Raw genomic sequence first — 14,421 nt, forward strand, 5'->3', positions numbered from 1 at the left:
CTGTAAAAATGTGCTAGATACTTAATAATATTTCATGTGCTAGTTGATGACTCACTTCTTCTGAGCAATAGTCAATGACATCAAAATTCAGCCTGAAGCAGCGAATTTAGATTGTCTTTTAGAGTTTATTTTAACAGAGTTCTACCTGTTAGTTCCCACATAGCAGCAGTATAGGCATTTTACTTAAACCTTCTTGAGTGTTTTGTGTTTGTAAGAGAGGTTCTGGTTCAGACGGGTTTTGGCAATAGCCTTAAACCATACTCTATTCCCCATCTCTGGGCCAACCACCTTCGACATATTGAATTATTTAGCAGGCTTTTACTTAGCACCTGCTTTGTGCTTAGCACTCCCCTGTGGGCAGGTGATCAGACATTCAGGTTTGCCTGGGACTATGTCATGGTTTATACTATCTGTCCCTTGTAATTGCTAATAGCACCCCCTTCACTCTCAAATTGTTTTAATTTTGATGATTCATTATATGGTCACCATACTACAGTCACCTATGGGGGCATGGAAGGAAGGACAGGAAGCCCTTGGCTTACAAACACCAAATCTAGAAATTTCTTTCCCCATCCCAGCTCCCTACCACTGGAAAAGCCAGTATTACTTCTGGAGGAGCCATTATGAAAACCATGGGTCTTTTGGCGGCTTGGCAGACCCAGGTAAAGGCAGAACCAAGGCTGAGAAGAGCTGTGGACTTACAGGAGGCTGCCCTACAAGTTGTCTTCCTCTGTAGAACCTCCTCCCTCAGGCCATTTCTCTTTTTTCATTGCCCAGTATTCCTGATCAGAGATTAATTTGGGGGAAAACAAGCATTCTATTTTTAATAGTGTAAACAAGTTGGGGAATGTTCATGGCAATTGATTTTTTTCCCTCCTAACATGGAGCTGATATCTGCTTATACAGAGGAGGGAGTGTGTTTATGAGAGGAATAAGATTGGAAAGAAAACAGTAATTTTGGAGCACCGGATTTTGGAAGAATAAGACCCTCCCTTAGGGAAGCCTAGGTACACAAGGGGCCAGTAGACCATGAGGGTGGAGGACAGAAGGGAAGGTGGGTGACAAAGAAATGCAGTAGTTATTTGGGGAAAAAATGTTGCCTTGTGCTCAACCTGTGTCTTGGGAAGGGAAAAGGATGTTCTTTCTCTTCCACCTGCTGCTCCTTCTCCTCCCCTGCCGTATATGGCCCAGTAGCCAGAATTCAACCCAATGCTAGACTATTCACTGCATTGATCTTGGAATGGGACTTCCATTTTATAGCACTGCTTTGGCAGGAATATGTATTCTTGGGCCCAAACAATGGGCTTACCAATACATTTTGGGACACACCCTTTCTTAGGTTGGGAACTGCCTGCATAAGACCTGGTCCCTGGCCTGGAGGGGCTCACAGCCAGTGGATTTAGGGGAGACCCCGTTAATAAATAGGAGACTACTGAAGAGTGATCAGGTGCCAACTGTAGGGTATTGGTTCTAAGTACAATACACGTTTGTCCAAGAGGGAGCCCAGAGAGGGGTGGTGTGTGGATTCTTCACATTTTTCATAAAGGATAGCATGACTGATATGTGATAAGAATATGCTTAGATAGCAAGAGGTGGGAAGAGAAAATTCTGAGTAGTGATGGAATTCACCTGAAGCCAATGTTTGGCATCAGCCATGAGCATGAGCAGGGAAGGCTTTGAGAAGGAGTTACGCCTGATGGGAGCAAAATGGCTTGCTGAGGAGCTGTAGGAAATTGGCTTGGCTGAGGTGGGATGGTGTCAAACCTTTCTTGTAAGTTAAAGTTCATAAAACTTATCAGTGCAACTTGTATATATTTCATGTGACTGAACACTCTGAAGCAATAATTTTTGACAGCATTTTTCAAGTGGCTGATTTAACATGACTAAAGGTCAGATGAGGTGAGGGCCAAATCTTAGAAGGCTGGGAATCCAGGTTAAGGACTTTAGATTTGATGAAAGAGTCCATAATGGTGTCACTGAAGGTGCTTGATCAGGGTTGGCCCATTGGCATGTGACTGGTACACAGGCTGAAGGAGGAAGAAGTCAAGGAAATCATTTAGGAAGCTGCTACAGTAGGCCAAGGGTAAGGAGCTGAGTACCTGGACCAGGATGGGAGCAGCTGATTGGAGAAGGTACAAATCTGAGAGCCATTGTAGAGACAGAAACAACAGGGCTTAGAGATTTCAGGGCAAGAGCCAGAGAAGGCCCTTATGTATCTCAGGGTAACTTAAGCACGAGAGTAACTTTGTTAGAAGTTCATGTTCATGTGAAGGCTTCTCACCTGTGCAGCCTGCCATTCCCTCCTAGTGAACCCCTTTTCCAAGTTAACCCTGTAGCACCTATTCAGTAACCTGATTCTACAAAAATTCAGACTCATCCAATGAAAGTCTTAAAGCATTTATTCACTCACCTGATTTTGCAAAATTAGGTGAATGAATAAATACTATAGAGTTTCTAATTTGGAAGACATAAGCATGCAATTCATTATACTGCTAGGGCTGTAAAAAAGTGTGACATGTCCAAAGTTTTTTCACATAGAAATGAATGCTTTTTTTGCTTCATATCCCCTGTGCCCTTCCTGTGAACCCTGTCTCCTGAGAAAAATCTTAGAGCACTAATTTACTAACTTTATTTGTAAAAGGTTAGTCAATCAGTGCTGTAAGACTTTTATGGAAATATTTGAAATTAATTAGCCTTGTCAACTTTTATTTGCATAGGCTCTCTCTAATTATATCTTTATCCCCCAAGTATAACTTTTTAAGAAGATTGATTTTAAACAATAAACTTAGGGAATCTGTGTACAAAGAACTTGAAGAATTTAAATACATGGGTTTATTATTAACACAGTAGCAAATTATTTCAAGGAAACATGCCCCATGAAAACCGTTTCAGAGAAATACAGATCTGCTCTGAGAAAGCTCTGTACCCAATAAGTAAGCCTGAGGAGGCTTGTTTGCTTGGTGATGCCGGCAGATAAGCCTGGCAAACCTCGGTGTGATTGAAGAAGCCAGTTTGAGACTCAGCCTAGCCCAGCAAAGCTACAGGACCCTGGCTGCGCTCACGAACCTTGAAACAATGGTGTTCACATTTTGGAAGGTCTTTCTGATCCTAAACTGCCTTGCAGGTAAGAAAAGGATCTCCAACCCACCAAAGATCATTGGGAATGGAGTTTCCCTTTTTAAACTGAAATTGCAAATTTTTACTTGAGTGTTCCCCTCCTGTGCTTAAAAGGAACTGTGATTAGTATGCTGAGTAAAATAATTTTCAGAAATCTTTGCTTAGCAAATATGTGCTATGCTGATATTTTGGGGGCCCAGCCTGTAAATAGAATTGTTTTATGTAGCTTCTGAATTAGAATTTTTTTCCAGAAAAATCACAGTATCTTTCTTTTTTTAGTTTGGAAGCTGAACAGATGAATTTACTCAGAAGCTTAAACTTGTGCCAAGGATACTTTTTTCTCTGTTTTACTTGAGTGTTTCCTTCAAACTCGTGATCGACTTGCTTTGCTACAGCAGGCAGAGCCTGGCTGGGAGCGCCTGCCATGCTTTATTATCGAACATTTCTTAAGGAAGTTGTGCTTTTCCAAGCTTAAGACTATTTAGGAAAATATGTGAGTGATTTATTGTTGTGCACAATATGGACGTTTTTAGGAGTTTGAGCAGAACAGAATCACTTTTAGAGTCAAAATCCTAATGTTGGTTAGACCCAGGAGAGATCACTAATTCAAAAAAAAAAATCCTTTGGCTATTTTTTTCAAATAGCAGATACATTTGAATCTGTTCTTATGATAAATCAGGTCCATAGTAGATACAATAAGATCATTTACCCAAGAAATGATATTTTTAAGCCATCAGTAATATTAGGCAATTGTTAGAATAAGGTTTACTAAGCATATTTAATGACGTAAGAAGATGCTCAGGATAAAATATTAAGTGAAAAAGCAGGATATAACCACATGCTTAGAATAAATTACTAGAAGGTTATAGATCAAACTGCTCATGGTGATTACCTCTGAGTGATGGGATTATGTATGATTTTTATCTTATTCTCTAGCTTTTTCATATTTTCCAGGGTTTCTACGAAGAATATTGCACTATTTTTATAATCAAAAGAAGTGTTACTTTTCAAAACTATATGGCATTTATTAATACTTCTCTAAATGTTCGTTACTAAATGTTTAAACAAATGTGTTCTACAGAGTCACCAGAAGGCAATACTGCATTTATCCAGTGACCTAACCAGGACTTAGAGCTGGAAAAAGCTGCCTTTTTCAGTTTCCATCCTGGTGGGAGCATATGTTACTGTTTTCCCTTTCCCCCAGGATTATTCATTTTAAACCTTAACTTTAGACAGTGAAAGTCTTTGTTCCTTTCAAAGAGCTTCCAGTCACTGGTTAATTGGGTTGCCCCTGGGCCTTCTGCACCAGCCCCCTAAAATCACAGCTGTAGTCAACACCGACTTCCCTATGTGAGACCTTACTCTGGCATATACTAGACACTAGTTTTGGAACAGTTGCAAGAGTGGTTTTTACTATAAATAACATATATATACACACACACACACACACATATATATATATAAATTTTTTACTGATTAAAAATGTAATATGCAGTCTTTATAGAGAGGTTGGAAGTATAGAAACATACAAATAAGAAAATAAAAATCACCAGCAATCTTACCAGAGATTCTGGTGAATTTCTTATTGTTTTCCTTTATTAGCATATATATTACCTTACAAAATTGGGTTTATACCTTGTATAAATTTTTTTTTTATCATTTACAAAGTTACTTAGATGATGTCAGGATCTTACTTGATTGTGACTTTTAGAACAAAGCCCAATCAGGGTGACCAATAAATATTTCAGAGCCTTTGTTTTTAAATTACTGTATAACTGGTTTTGGTGGCATACAGTGTGTACTTTGTGTCTATACATATACAGTCTAGCTGGCCCAAAGCAAAATATGGCAGTGTCATTCTAGCAGATGGAATGAAAATATGGTATAATATATTGTTGTTTGCTGTGCTTACATAGGTATAGAAGTCAGAGAAAGAAAGATTTCAATGCCTGGCCATTGGTAGTATCCATCAGTTGATGCAGATATGGCTGTGAGGAAACTGGTAATGTTTCCATCAATGTGCAATTTGATGTGCTACCTGGACTTGGTTCCTGCTCAGGAAGAATGTTACGTTTTTGGTGTCAAGCATAGTGCTTGGCACAGTGATCACTTAGGAAATGTTTATTGAAAGAATTACTTTCTGAAATCCTGCCATTTGTGACGTGGTTGAACCTTAAGGGTATTATGCTAAGGGAAATAAGTCAGAGAAGGACAAACATTGTATAATCTTACTCCTATGTGGAATCTAAAAAAACTGAATTCATAGAAACAGAGTATTGTGGTGGTTACCAGGGGTGGTGGGAGTGGGAGAGATGGGGAGATGTTGGTCAAAGGGTACAAACTTCTAGTTAGAAGATGAATAAGTTCTGCAGATCTCATATACAGCAATGTGACTATAATTAACAATACCCTATTGTTAAGAGAGTAGATCTTAAATGTTGTCACCACAAAAAAGAAATCGTAATTATGTGATGGATGGAAGTGTTAGTTAATGCGATAGTGGTAATCATTTTGCAACATATATATGTACCAAATCAACACTTTGTACAGCTTAAACCTTCACAACATTATGTCAGTCATATATCAATAAAGGTGGGAAAATAAAAGAGTGAACTACCTTCTCAAACCCCAAACATCCAGAAATGATTTTCACATACATATTTTAAATGAATTTTTTTTGTACAACTAAGCAAGAGAGATTTTATTTTAATGAAAACCTTTCTGATGACTTCTTAGGAAATCAGGTTAAATTCCATTTCAGGAAAATAATCAAAAATGTCTTCTGAAAAAGTTCAAGCATATCATTTTAGATGCTTGTAATATATATTAGTTAGCTGTTGGAAAGATATGTTAATGTTTTTTCCATTTTCCGGAGGTACGTGCTATGCATTTTAATGCAGTTCTATATTTAAACTTTGGTTTTGCAGTCAAATCCATAGAATGAGTGATCATTTGGTTATATTATTCCCTAACTCAAAAATGAAGCAATTATACATGAAGTTGCTGGAAATTAAATCACTTCAAAAGGTTAAACACAGCTATTTGGTATATTAGGAGAATAATAATCCCCCTATAAGTAAAGTGCCTGCCACATTGTAGGCATTAAATAGATGGATGAACAATCATTAACAAAACATGAGGCATTTAAAATCTTTTTTGAGTGTTGATTAACTCAAGTGTGTACACCTTGGGTTATTTTCCTTTAATAGTACGCACTGATTTTTAAAAGTAGTCACACGTATTTCAATCACATATGGGTTTTTTGTTTTGTTTTTTTGATTCACCCAGGTCAGTGAGTGAAATTATAATCCTGAGTTTTGTTTAAATCAGGTACTAATCTTTATTTTGCTGTTTATTCACAGTCTTGTTAATGTAGAGATTTTTTGACTTTTTCAATTGTTAAATAATTTCTCAATTTTGACTAAGTGAATCCAAAGGAAGGGAACATTTTTTTTTCCTTGACACACAAAGAATCACCTTCATTCTAAGACTAAATTTGCACTGTTCACTATCCACATGTGGCTATTTAAATATAAATTAATTCAAATTCACCTTTCTGGTGCTCCATAACTATATGTGGAAAATGGCTACTGAATTGGATAGCACAGGAAGTACATTTCCATCATCACAGAAAGTTCTCTTGGACAGTGCTAGGCTAGAGGGTGATCTCAGAGGTATAAGTTATGTGCACTAATAGAATGATGTGATGTTTTTTAAAAGTTCATCTGGAAATATTATAACTCTTAGCTCTGAAGTGTATTGTCGCTATATTAGAGAGGGACAATTTCTGAAATCTGTCTTTTCAGAATTTAACGATTGGTTATGGTGCTGAGTATAGCGAATCAGGGCAATAAAATGGTGTGGAGATATTGCCTTGCCAATTGTTACCTGTTTACAGAACAGTGTATAGTATTCTTAGAAATATATTGTCTTACAGTAGATTTGGAGGTTACCATCCTTACTCCTAGATGATATTGTTGAGCTTTTACATATTTACATATTTATGTATGTCTTCTATTAAAATATGTTGAAAATATTTAAGTCAGAATCATAGTTCCCAAATTCTTGATTTTCTTTTGCCTGCATTCTGGTCTGTGCTATAAATGGCTTTCTGGTGTGTTGACATGGTAGGCAGAGATTATGTCCCTCTTGTCTGTTATTATTTCCCCAGCGTTAGCACTGTTTGTGACACAAAATAGGTGCTCAACAGATAATTGTTCGTAGGCATCACAGGTTCTTCCATGGCTTGCCTTGTGTGAGAATTGTGTTTACTCTGTTTTCAAGCACTTTTGTTGAGAGCAGGCTTTAAAGGTTTTGTTTGTTTGTTTGTTTGTTTGGGGGTTATTTTGGCCTTACTTAGCATAAGTTCCCACCATTAGCCAATCCCATAATAGATATTGGTATGCAAACTAGAGGACAAAAATGATGGCCAAATAATAGCTTCAAAATCTCTGTTTTTAGGGGAAAGTTTATGGGAACTTTAATGGCCACCAGATCCCCATTCTGTCCCTTTAATTTTGGATGCTTTAAAGACATTTGGAAGTCATCATTTGGGCATAGCCAGAGATGGATGTGGCTAACTTCCAGGAGAAACGAGATGGGTTCTTGAGGACAGGAGAGAGTCACTTAGTTTTCTCCAGTGAATTTTCCGTCAAAAAGAGTAGCTTATTTCTGCAGGCCAGTTTTGTTTTGGGGGGAGGCATTTTGGGAACCAGGAAAGCCCGGGGAGGAGAACCTTGGGAAGGGGGAAACTGCATATAGTTAGAAGGTGCTGCATCGCTGTCTGCCCTGAAACACTTCTCTCAGTTCATCAAGACATCGGTTGCCATGTGAACTGCCAACTCTGGCAGAGAAGCAGCTGGACCAGATGGCCTGGCTGTGACAGAGAACATGGCTATTGAATCCAAGAAACCAGGGGTAATCGGTACAATGGTTTACTTTTTCTCTAAAATTTCTCTAAATGTTTGTCAGTTTCCTGATTTCCTTTTGCCTGACCACCGTCATTTAGAAAAATAAAATTAAAAGTAGTCTTTGGGTATGCAAAATTGGGAAGGAGGCCAGGAATTTGTCTTTCTGTACTATTTCCTTTGATCTTCCCACGATCATTGTATCTTCTTGCCCCAACCCTGCAGGCAGCTAGCGCTCTCACTCTAGCGCCCTGTAGCATAGAGAGCATCTCTTAAACTTGACCTTTTAAAATACCTACCTCACAGTCTTACATTCCATCCTGGAGAGATTCTATACTCTCTAACTTTTCAGTGGATAATAACCCATTACTCAGATGAACCAGTGCCTCTATAGTGTTACCCTATAACATCCCTTGGGAAAATGCTTGTGTAGTACTAAGGATTTCAAATACAGTGGTAGGCTGGATTTTTGGGTACGGGGCTCTTTGGTGTTCCTCCAGATGGGCAGCACATCCTTTTGTAAGGCTAACAGTTCTCAAACATTGTGGTCTCAGGCCCCTTTTACAGTCTTAAATCTTGAGGGAGATTTCTGGTTTTGACAAAATGGCATAGTTCTGTTTCTCCTTGCTTCTCCCTGCCAAGCACAAGTATAAACCCTCCCTGGGAATAATGCAAGAGACAACCAAGGGAGAACTCTGAAGGATGGTAAGAAGAAAGCAAACGGGCTTTGGACCCTGGGAACAACAGAGAGGCAGGGTGTCTTACATCTCTTTACCCGAAGGAAGAAGGGGACCCAATCCTGGCATGCCCTGATCCTACCTAGCAACACAGGGCAGCTCACAGGGAGGCTCATTTTTTCCCCCAGATTGAAATGGGAGTCCTTTGACATCAGATGAGCTCAATATCACTGGCCAGGGAGATTCATCGGGGCCCCACCAATAGTAGTAGACAGAAGAAGCATTCTCCTTCCCCAATGGGCCTGAGGCTTCCTACTTTCACCTAGTGATACTGAGGTGGGAAAGTGGAACAGACAAGAGGGATGAAGCTACAGCAAATACCTGCTTCCTGAAGGCTCTTTGCCTCTGTGGGTCTGAGACTCTTCCACCACCCCGCCCCACAGAGACAGCAGGGCAGCTGGGGGTTCCAGTAGGCGTATCCTACCATACTGATCTCCCACTGAGAGACACTCAGCAGCCTGACCTGGAGAAATGCTTCCACCCACTCAGGCAACAGGGTCAGGGACAAACGGAAGCCCTGGGGACCCCAGATAACCAAACAAACTGAAACAACACTGCAAAAATTGAAAATTAAACTAGCATTAGAAATATAGCCCACAAAAGTAGGCTAAGACGTGTGCAAAAACATAAATAAAACAAAATGAAAGGGACTGTCTGCTAAAATAAAAGATTTAAATAGGAGTTTCCTAACATAGTAGACAGAATGTCTTTGGGTTTTGACAAACATATAATCACATGTATCCACCATTATATTATTGTACAGAGTATTTTCACTGCCCTAAAAATACTCTGTGCTCCATCTATTCATGCTTTCCTCTGCATCAACACCTTACAGCCACTGATCTTTTTACTGTCTCCATAGTTCTACCTTGTTCAGAATATCATATAGTTGGAATCATACAGTGTGTAGCTTTTTCAGATTGGCTTCTTTCACTTAGGAATATGCTTTTAAGTTTCCTCCATATCTTTTCATGGCTTGATAGCTCATTTCTTTTTAGCTCTGAATAACATTCCGTTGTCTGGATGTACAACAGTTTATTAATACATTCACCTGCTGAAGGATATCTTGGTTGCCTCCAAGCTTTGGCAATTATAAATAAAACTGCTGTAAACATCCATGTGCAGACTTCTGGATATAATTTTTCACATTCTTTGGTTAAGTATCAAGGGATATAATTGCTGTATAGTATGGTAAGAGTATGTTTAGTTTTTTAAGAAACCACCGAACTGTCTCTCAAAGTGGCTGTACCATTTTGCATTCCCACCAGCAACAAGTGAGGATTTCTGTTGCTCCATATCCTCATCAGCATTCATTATTTCAGTGTTCTGGATTTTGGCCATTCTAATGTGTGTGTAGTGTTTTAATTTGCAATTCCCTGATGACATATAATGTGGAGCATCTCTTCATATGTTTATTTGCCATCTGTATAGTATCTTTGGTGAGATGTATTTTAAGGTCTTTGGTCCATTTTTTAGTCTGCTTGTTTGCATTCTTGTTACTGAATTTTAAGAGTTCTTTGTATATTTTAGATAATAGTCCTGTATTAGATATGTCTTCTGTAAGTAGTTTCACACAGTCTGTGGCTTGTCTTTTCATTCTCTTGATAGTGTCTTTCGCAGAGCAGTTTTAATTTTAATGAAATTCAGCTTATCAATTTTTTTCTTTCATGGAGTATGCCTTTGGTGTTGTATCTAAAGTCTTCATCAAACCCAAGATCATCTAGATTTTCTCCTGTATTATCTTCTAGGAATTTTATAGTTTTGTTTTTACATTTGGATCGCTGATCCATTTTGAGATAATTTTTGTGAAAGAAGTAAGATCTGTGTCTAGATTAATTTGTTTTGCACATGGAGATCCATTTTGTTCCAGCATCATTTGTTAAAAAGATTTTCTTAGCTCCATTGTATTGCCTTTGCTCCTTGGTCAAAGATAAGCTGGCCATATTTATGTGGATCTATTTATGGGCTCTCTGTTCTGTTCTATTGATCTATTTGTCTTTTCTTTCACCAATATTACGCAGTCTTGATTACTATAGCTTTATAAGAAGTCTTTAACCTGGGTAGTTTCAGTCCTCCAACTTTGTTCTTCTTCAGTGTTGTATTGGCTATTCTGGGTCTTGCCTCTCCATATAAACTGTGAAATAACTTTGTTAATATCCACATAATAACTTGCTGGGATTTTGATTGGGATTACATTGAGTCTATAGATAAAGTTGGAAAGAACTGACATCTTGATGATATTGAGTCTTCCTATCCATACACATAGACTATCTCTCCATTTACTTCGTTCTTCTTTGATTTGTTTTATCAGAGTTTTTTAGTTTTCCTTATACAGATCTTGTACAGATTTTACTAGACTTACACTTACATATTGCATTTTTGGGGGGTGCTAATGTAAATGGTATTGTGTTTTTAATTTTGAATTCCACTTTTTCAATGCTGGTATATAGGAAGGCAATAAAGTTTTGTACATTAATCTTGTACCCTGAAACCTTGTTGGATTTGATTTGCTAATAATTTGCTGAGGCTTTTTACATCTATGTTCATGAGAGATAGTAGTCTATAGTTTTCTTAATGTCTTTGTCTGATTTCAGTTGGCATCTTAGGATGAGTTAGGAAGTATTCCCTTTGTTCTGTTTTTTGAAAGAGGTTGTGGAGAATTGGTATAGTTTCTTTCTTAAATATTTGGTAGAATTCAGCAGTGAACCCATCTGAGCCTGGTGATGTCTGTTTTGGAAGGTTATTAATTATTCATTCAATTTCTTTAATAGATATGAGCCTGTTCAGATTGTCTATGTTTTGTGTGAGTTTTGGCAGATTGTGTCTTTCAAGCAATTGGTCCATTTCATCTAGGTTATCAAATTTTGGGCATAGGGGTGTTCCTAGTATTCCTTTATTATTATATACATCGTATCTGCAGTGATGGCCTCTCTTTCATTTCTGATATTAGTAATTTGTGTCCCCTGTATGCTTTTCTTAAGGCTAGAATCTTACCAATTTTCTTTATCTTTTCTAATAATCAGTTTTGGTTTCATTGGTTCTCTCTATTGATTTTCTATTTTCAGTTTCATTGATTTCTGCCCTAATTTTCATTATTTCTCTTATTTTGCTTACTTTGGATTTAATTTATTCTTCTTTTTCTAGTTTCCTAAGGAATAAGTTTAGATGGTTGATTTTAGAGCTTTCTTCTTTTCTAATATATGCATTCAATGCTGTAAATTTCCCTCTAAGCACTTTCGCTGCACACCACAAATTTTGGTAAGTTGTGTTTTCATTTTCATTTAGTTTAAAATATTTTAAAATTTCTCTTGAGATTTCTTCTTTAATCCATGAGTTATTTAGAAGTGTGTTGTTTAATCTCCATGTGTTTTGGGACTTCCAGTAACCATTTTTGTTATATTGATTTCTACTTTATTTTCATTGTAGTGTAAGAGGTGACACTATATGATTTCTGTTCTTTTAAGTTTGTTAAGGTTTGTTTTATGGCCCAGAATGTGGTCTATCTTGGAGAGTATTCATAGTGTTTTAAAGTATATCTCTTTGTATAGAATATTCTACCCCAAAGTAGCAGAATGCACTTGTTCCCCCAAGTCCCACAGAACACTTACCAAGATAACCATGGGCATGCCCATATAACAGGCCTCAAAAACTTTCAAAAGAATTGAAGTCATAATTCTGTTCTCTGAGCACAGTGTAATCAAACTAAAAACCAAGAGCAGAAAGACAACAAGAAAGTCTCTAAATATTTGAAAATTATACAACACACTTCTAAATAATCTATGGATCAAAGAGACAGTCTTAAAGGAACTTTAAAAAATATACATAGAACTGAATGAAAATGAAAATATAACATATAGACTAATGTAACATGCAGCTAAAGCAGTGCTGAGAAAGAAATTTATAACACTAAATGCTTACATTTGAAATGAAGAGAAGTCTCATTGAATTCAGTTGTAATTGAAGTTCCTACTTCAAGGAACTGGAAAAAGAAGAACAAAGTAAACCCAAAGCAAGCAGAAGGAAGAAAATAATAAAGAGCTAAAATCAATAGAATTGAAATAGGAAAACTGTGGAGAAAATTAAATGAAATAAAAATCTGGTTCTTTGAAAAAAATCAATAAATAAAATCGACAAACCTCTAGCAATACTAGTAAAAATATAAGGAGATAAGATACAAATCACTAATATCAGAAATGAAATATGGAATATCACTATAGATCCTACAGTCATTAAAAATATAATACAGAAGTACTATGAATAACTTTACATTCATCTATTTGGCAACTTAGAAGAAATGGATCAATTCCTCAAAAACAACAAACTACTAAAACTCACCCAATGTAAAGTATATAATATGAATATCCCTATAATCATTAAAGAGATTGAATTCATAATTTAAAAACCTCCTGAAAAGAAATCTCTAGGCCTAGATACTTTCGCTGGATAATTCTACCAAATGTTTAAAAAATAATTAACACCAATTTTACACAAACTTTTTCAAAAAATAAAAGAGGCAGGAACATTTCAAACTTATTTTATGAGGCCAGTATTACCTTGATTCAAAAACCAAAGACAGTTATAAAAATAGAAAACTTAACAGACAATATCTCTCATGAACTTACACTCAAAAACCCTCAACAAAACACTAGCAAATTGGAATCCCACAATGTTTAAAAATAATTCTAACCAAGTGGGATTTAGTTAAGGTATGCAAGACTGGTTCAACATTCAAAAATCATTCAGTGTAATAATCTCTCATAATAACAGGCTAAATTAAAAAAAATTAATGATCATATCAATTGACACAGAAAAACATTTGACAAAATCCAACACCGATTCATAGTAAAAACTCTCAGCATGTTAAGAATAGAGAGTGTGTTAGTTTCCCAGAGTTGCTGTACAAATTGTCAGGTCATCCTTACACAGAAGAAATTCTCAGTTCAGTGTTATTAGCTCACCATCACATAGGAGCTGAATATCTTCACATTGTAGTTTGTTAGAAACTTCCCTACTTCATGCCAGTCACTTGCTTGACTTTCCTATATGGTTCATTCTGCATTCTCCTTCTCACCTTAGATTTCTCAAATAAGATGTCATTGAAAGTACTTTGTAATGAAAAAATGTCATCAGTCTTTTTGATGTCATTGTCTTTGTCTTTTTGATGATTATCTTTTCAGGTCGAGTTAGTGGAGTGCAAGTGACCATCCCAGACAATTTCGTAAATGTGACTGTTGGATCTGATGTCACTCTCGTCTGCACCTACACCACCACTGTGGCCTCCCTGGACAAGCTTTCAATCCAGTGGACATTCTTCCATAAGAAGGAGTTACAGCCAGTTTCTGTAAGGACTTTTTTTCTCTAAGCTATTCCCGTTCGGTAGTTCTGACATAAACTGTTGGGGTCAGTGTGTGAAGAAGGAGTGGTAAGCCAGTGACAGCAGGGGCAGAACCTCAGACACAGAGTTTGAAGATAGCTATTTAGGGAAGATCATCCTCTAAGTGACTTGGTCTTTGTCCTTGCTTCATATTCAGTTATAGCGTGTTATCTTCAATTCCGTGTAGGTTAACATTAAGTATATCCTGTATTCTAGAGTAGACAGGAAGGATCTTTCTCACAGGTGAAATGAGTAGTTCTGAAAGGGCTTCCCCACCCCCACCAAA

The 14,421-nt window shown here is 37.1% G+C and overlaps 1 protein-coding gene across 1 annotated transcript in view; it reads left to right on the top strand.

Moving 5' to 3' along the window:
* The first annotated feature begins 2,863 nt into the window (after positions 1–2,863).
* VSIG1 (V-set and immunoglobulin domain containing 1) overlaps positions 2,864–14,421 on the top strand; it is a 31,200-nt gene continuing 19,642 nt past the window's right edge. The window contains exons 1-2 of the mRNA XM_031445556.2: positions 2,864–3,124; positions 13,939–14,102. Coding sequence (XP_031301416.2) covers positions 3,076–3,124; positions 13,939–14,102 — 213 coding nt within the window. The 5' untranslated portion in view covers positions 2,864–3,075. The remainder of the gene's footprint in view (positions 3,125–13,938; positions 14,103–14,421) is intronic.

The sequence above is a fragment of the Camelus dromedarius genome, chromosome X (genome assembly GCF_036321535.1).
Source record: "Camelus dromedarius isolate mCamDro1 chromosome X, mCamDro1.pat, whole genome shotgun sequence".
NCBI lineage: Eukaryota > Metazoa > Chordata > Mammalia > Artiodactyla > Camelidae > Camelus > Camelus dromedarius.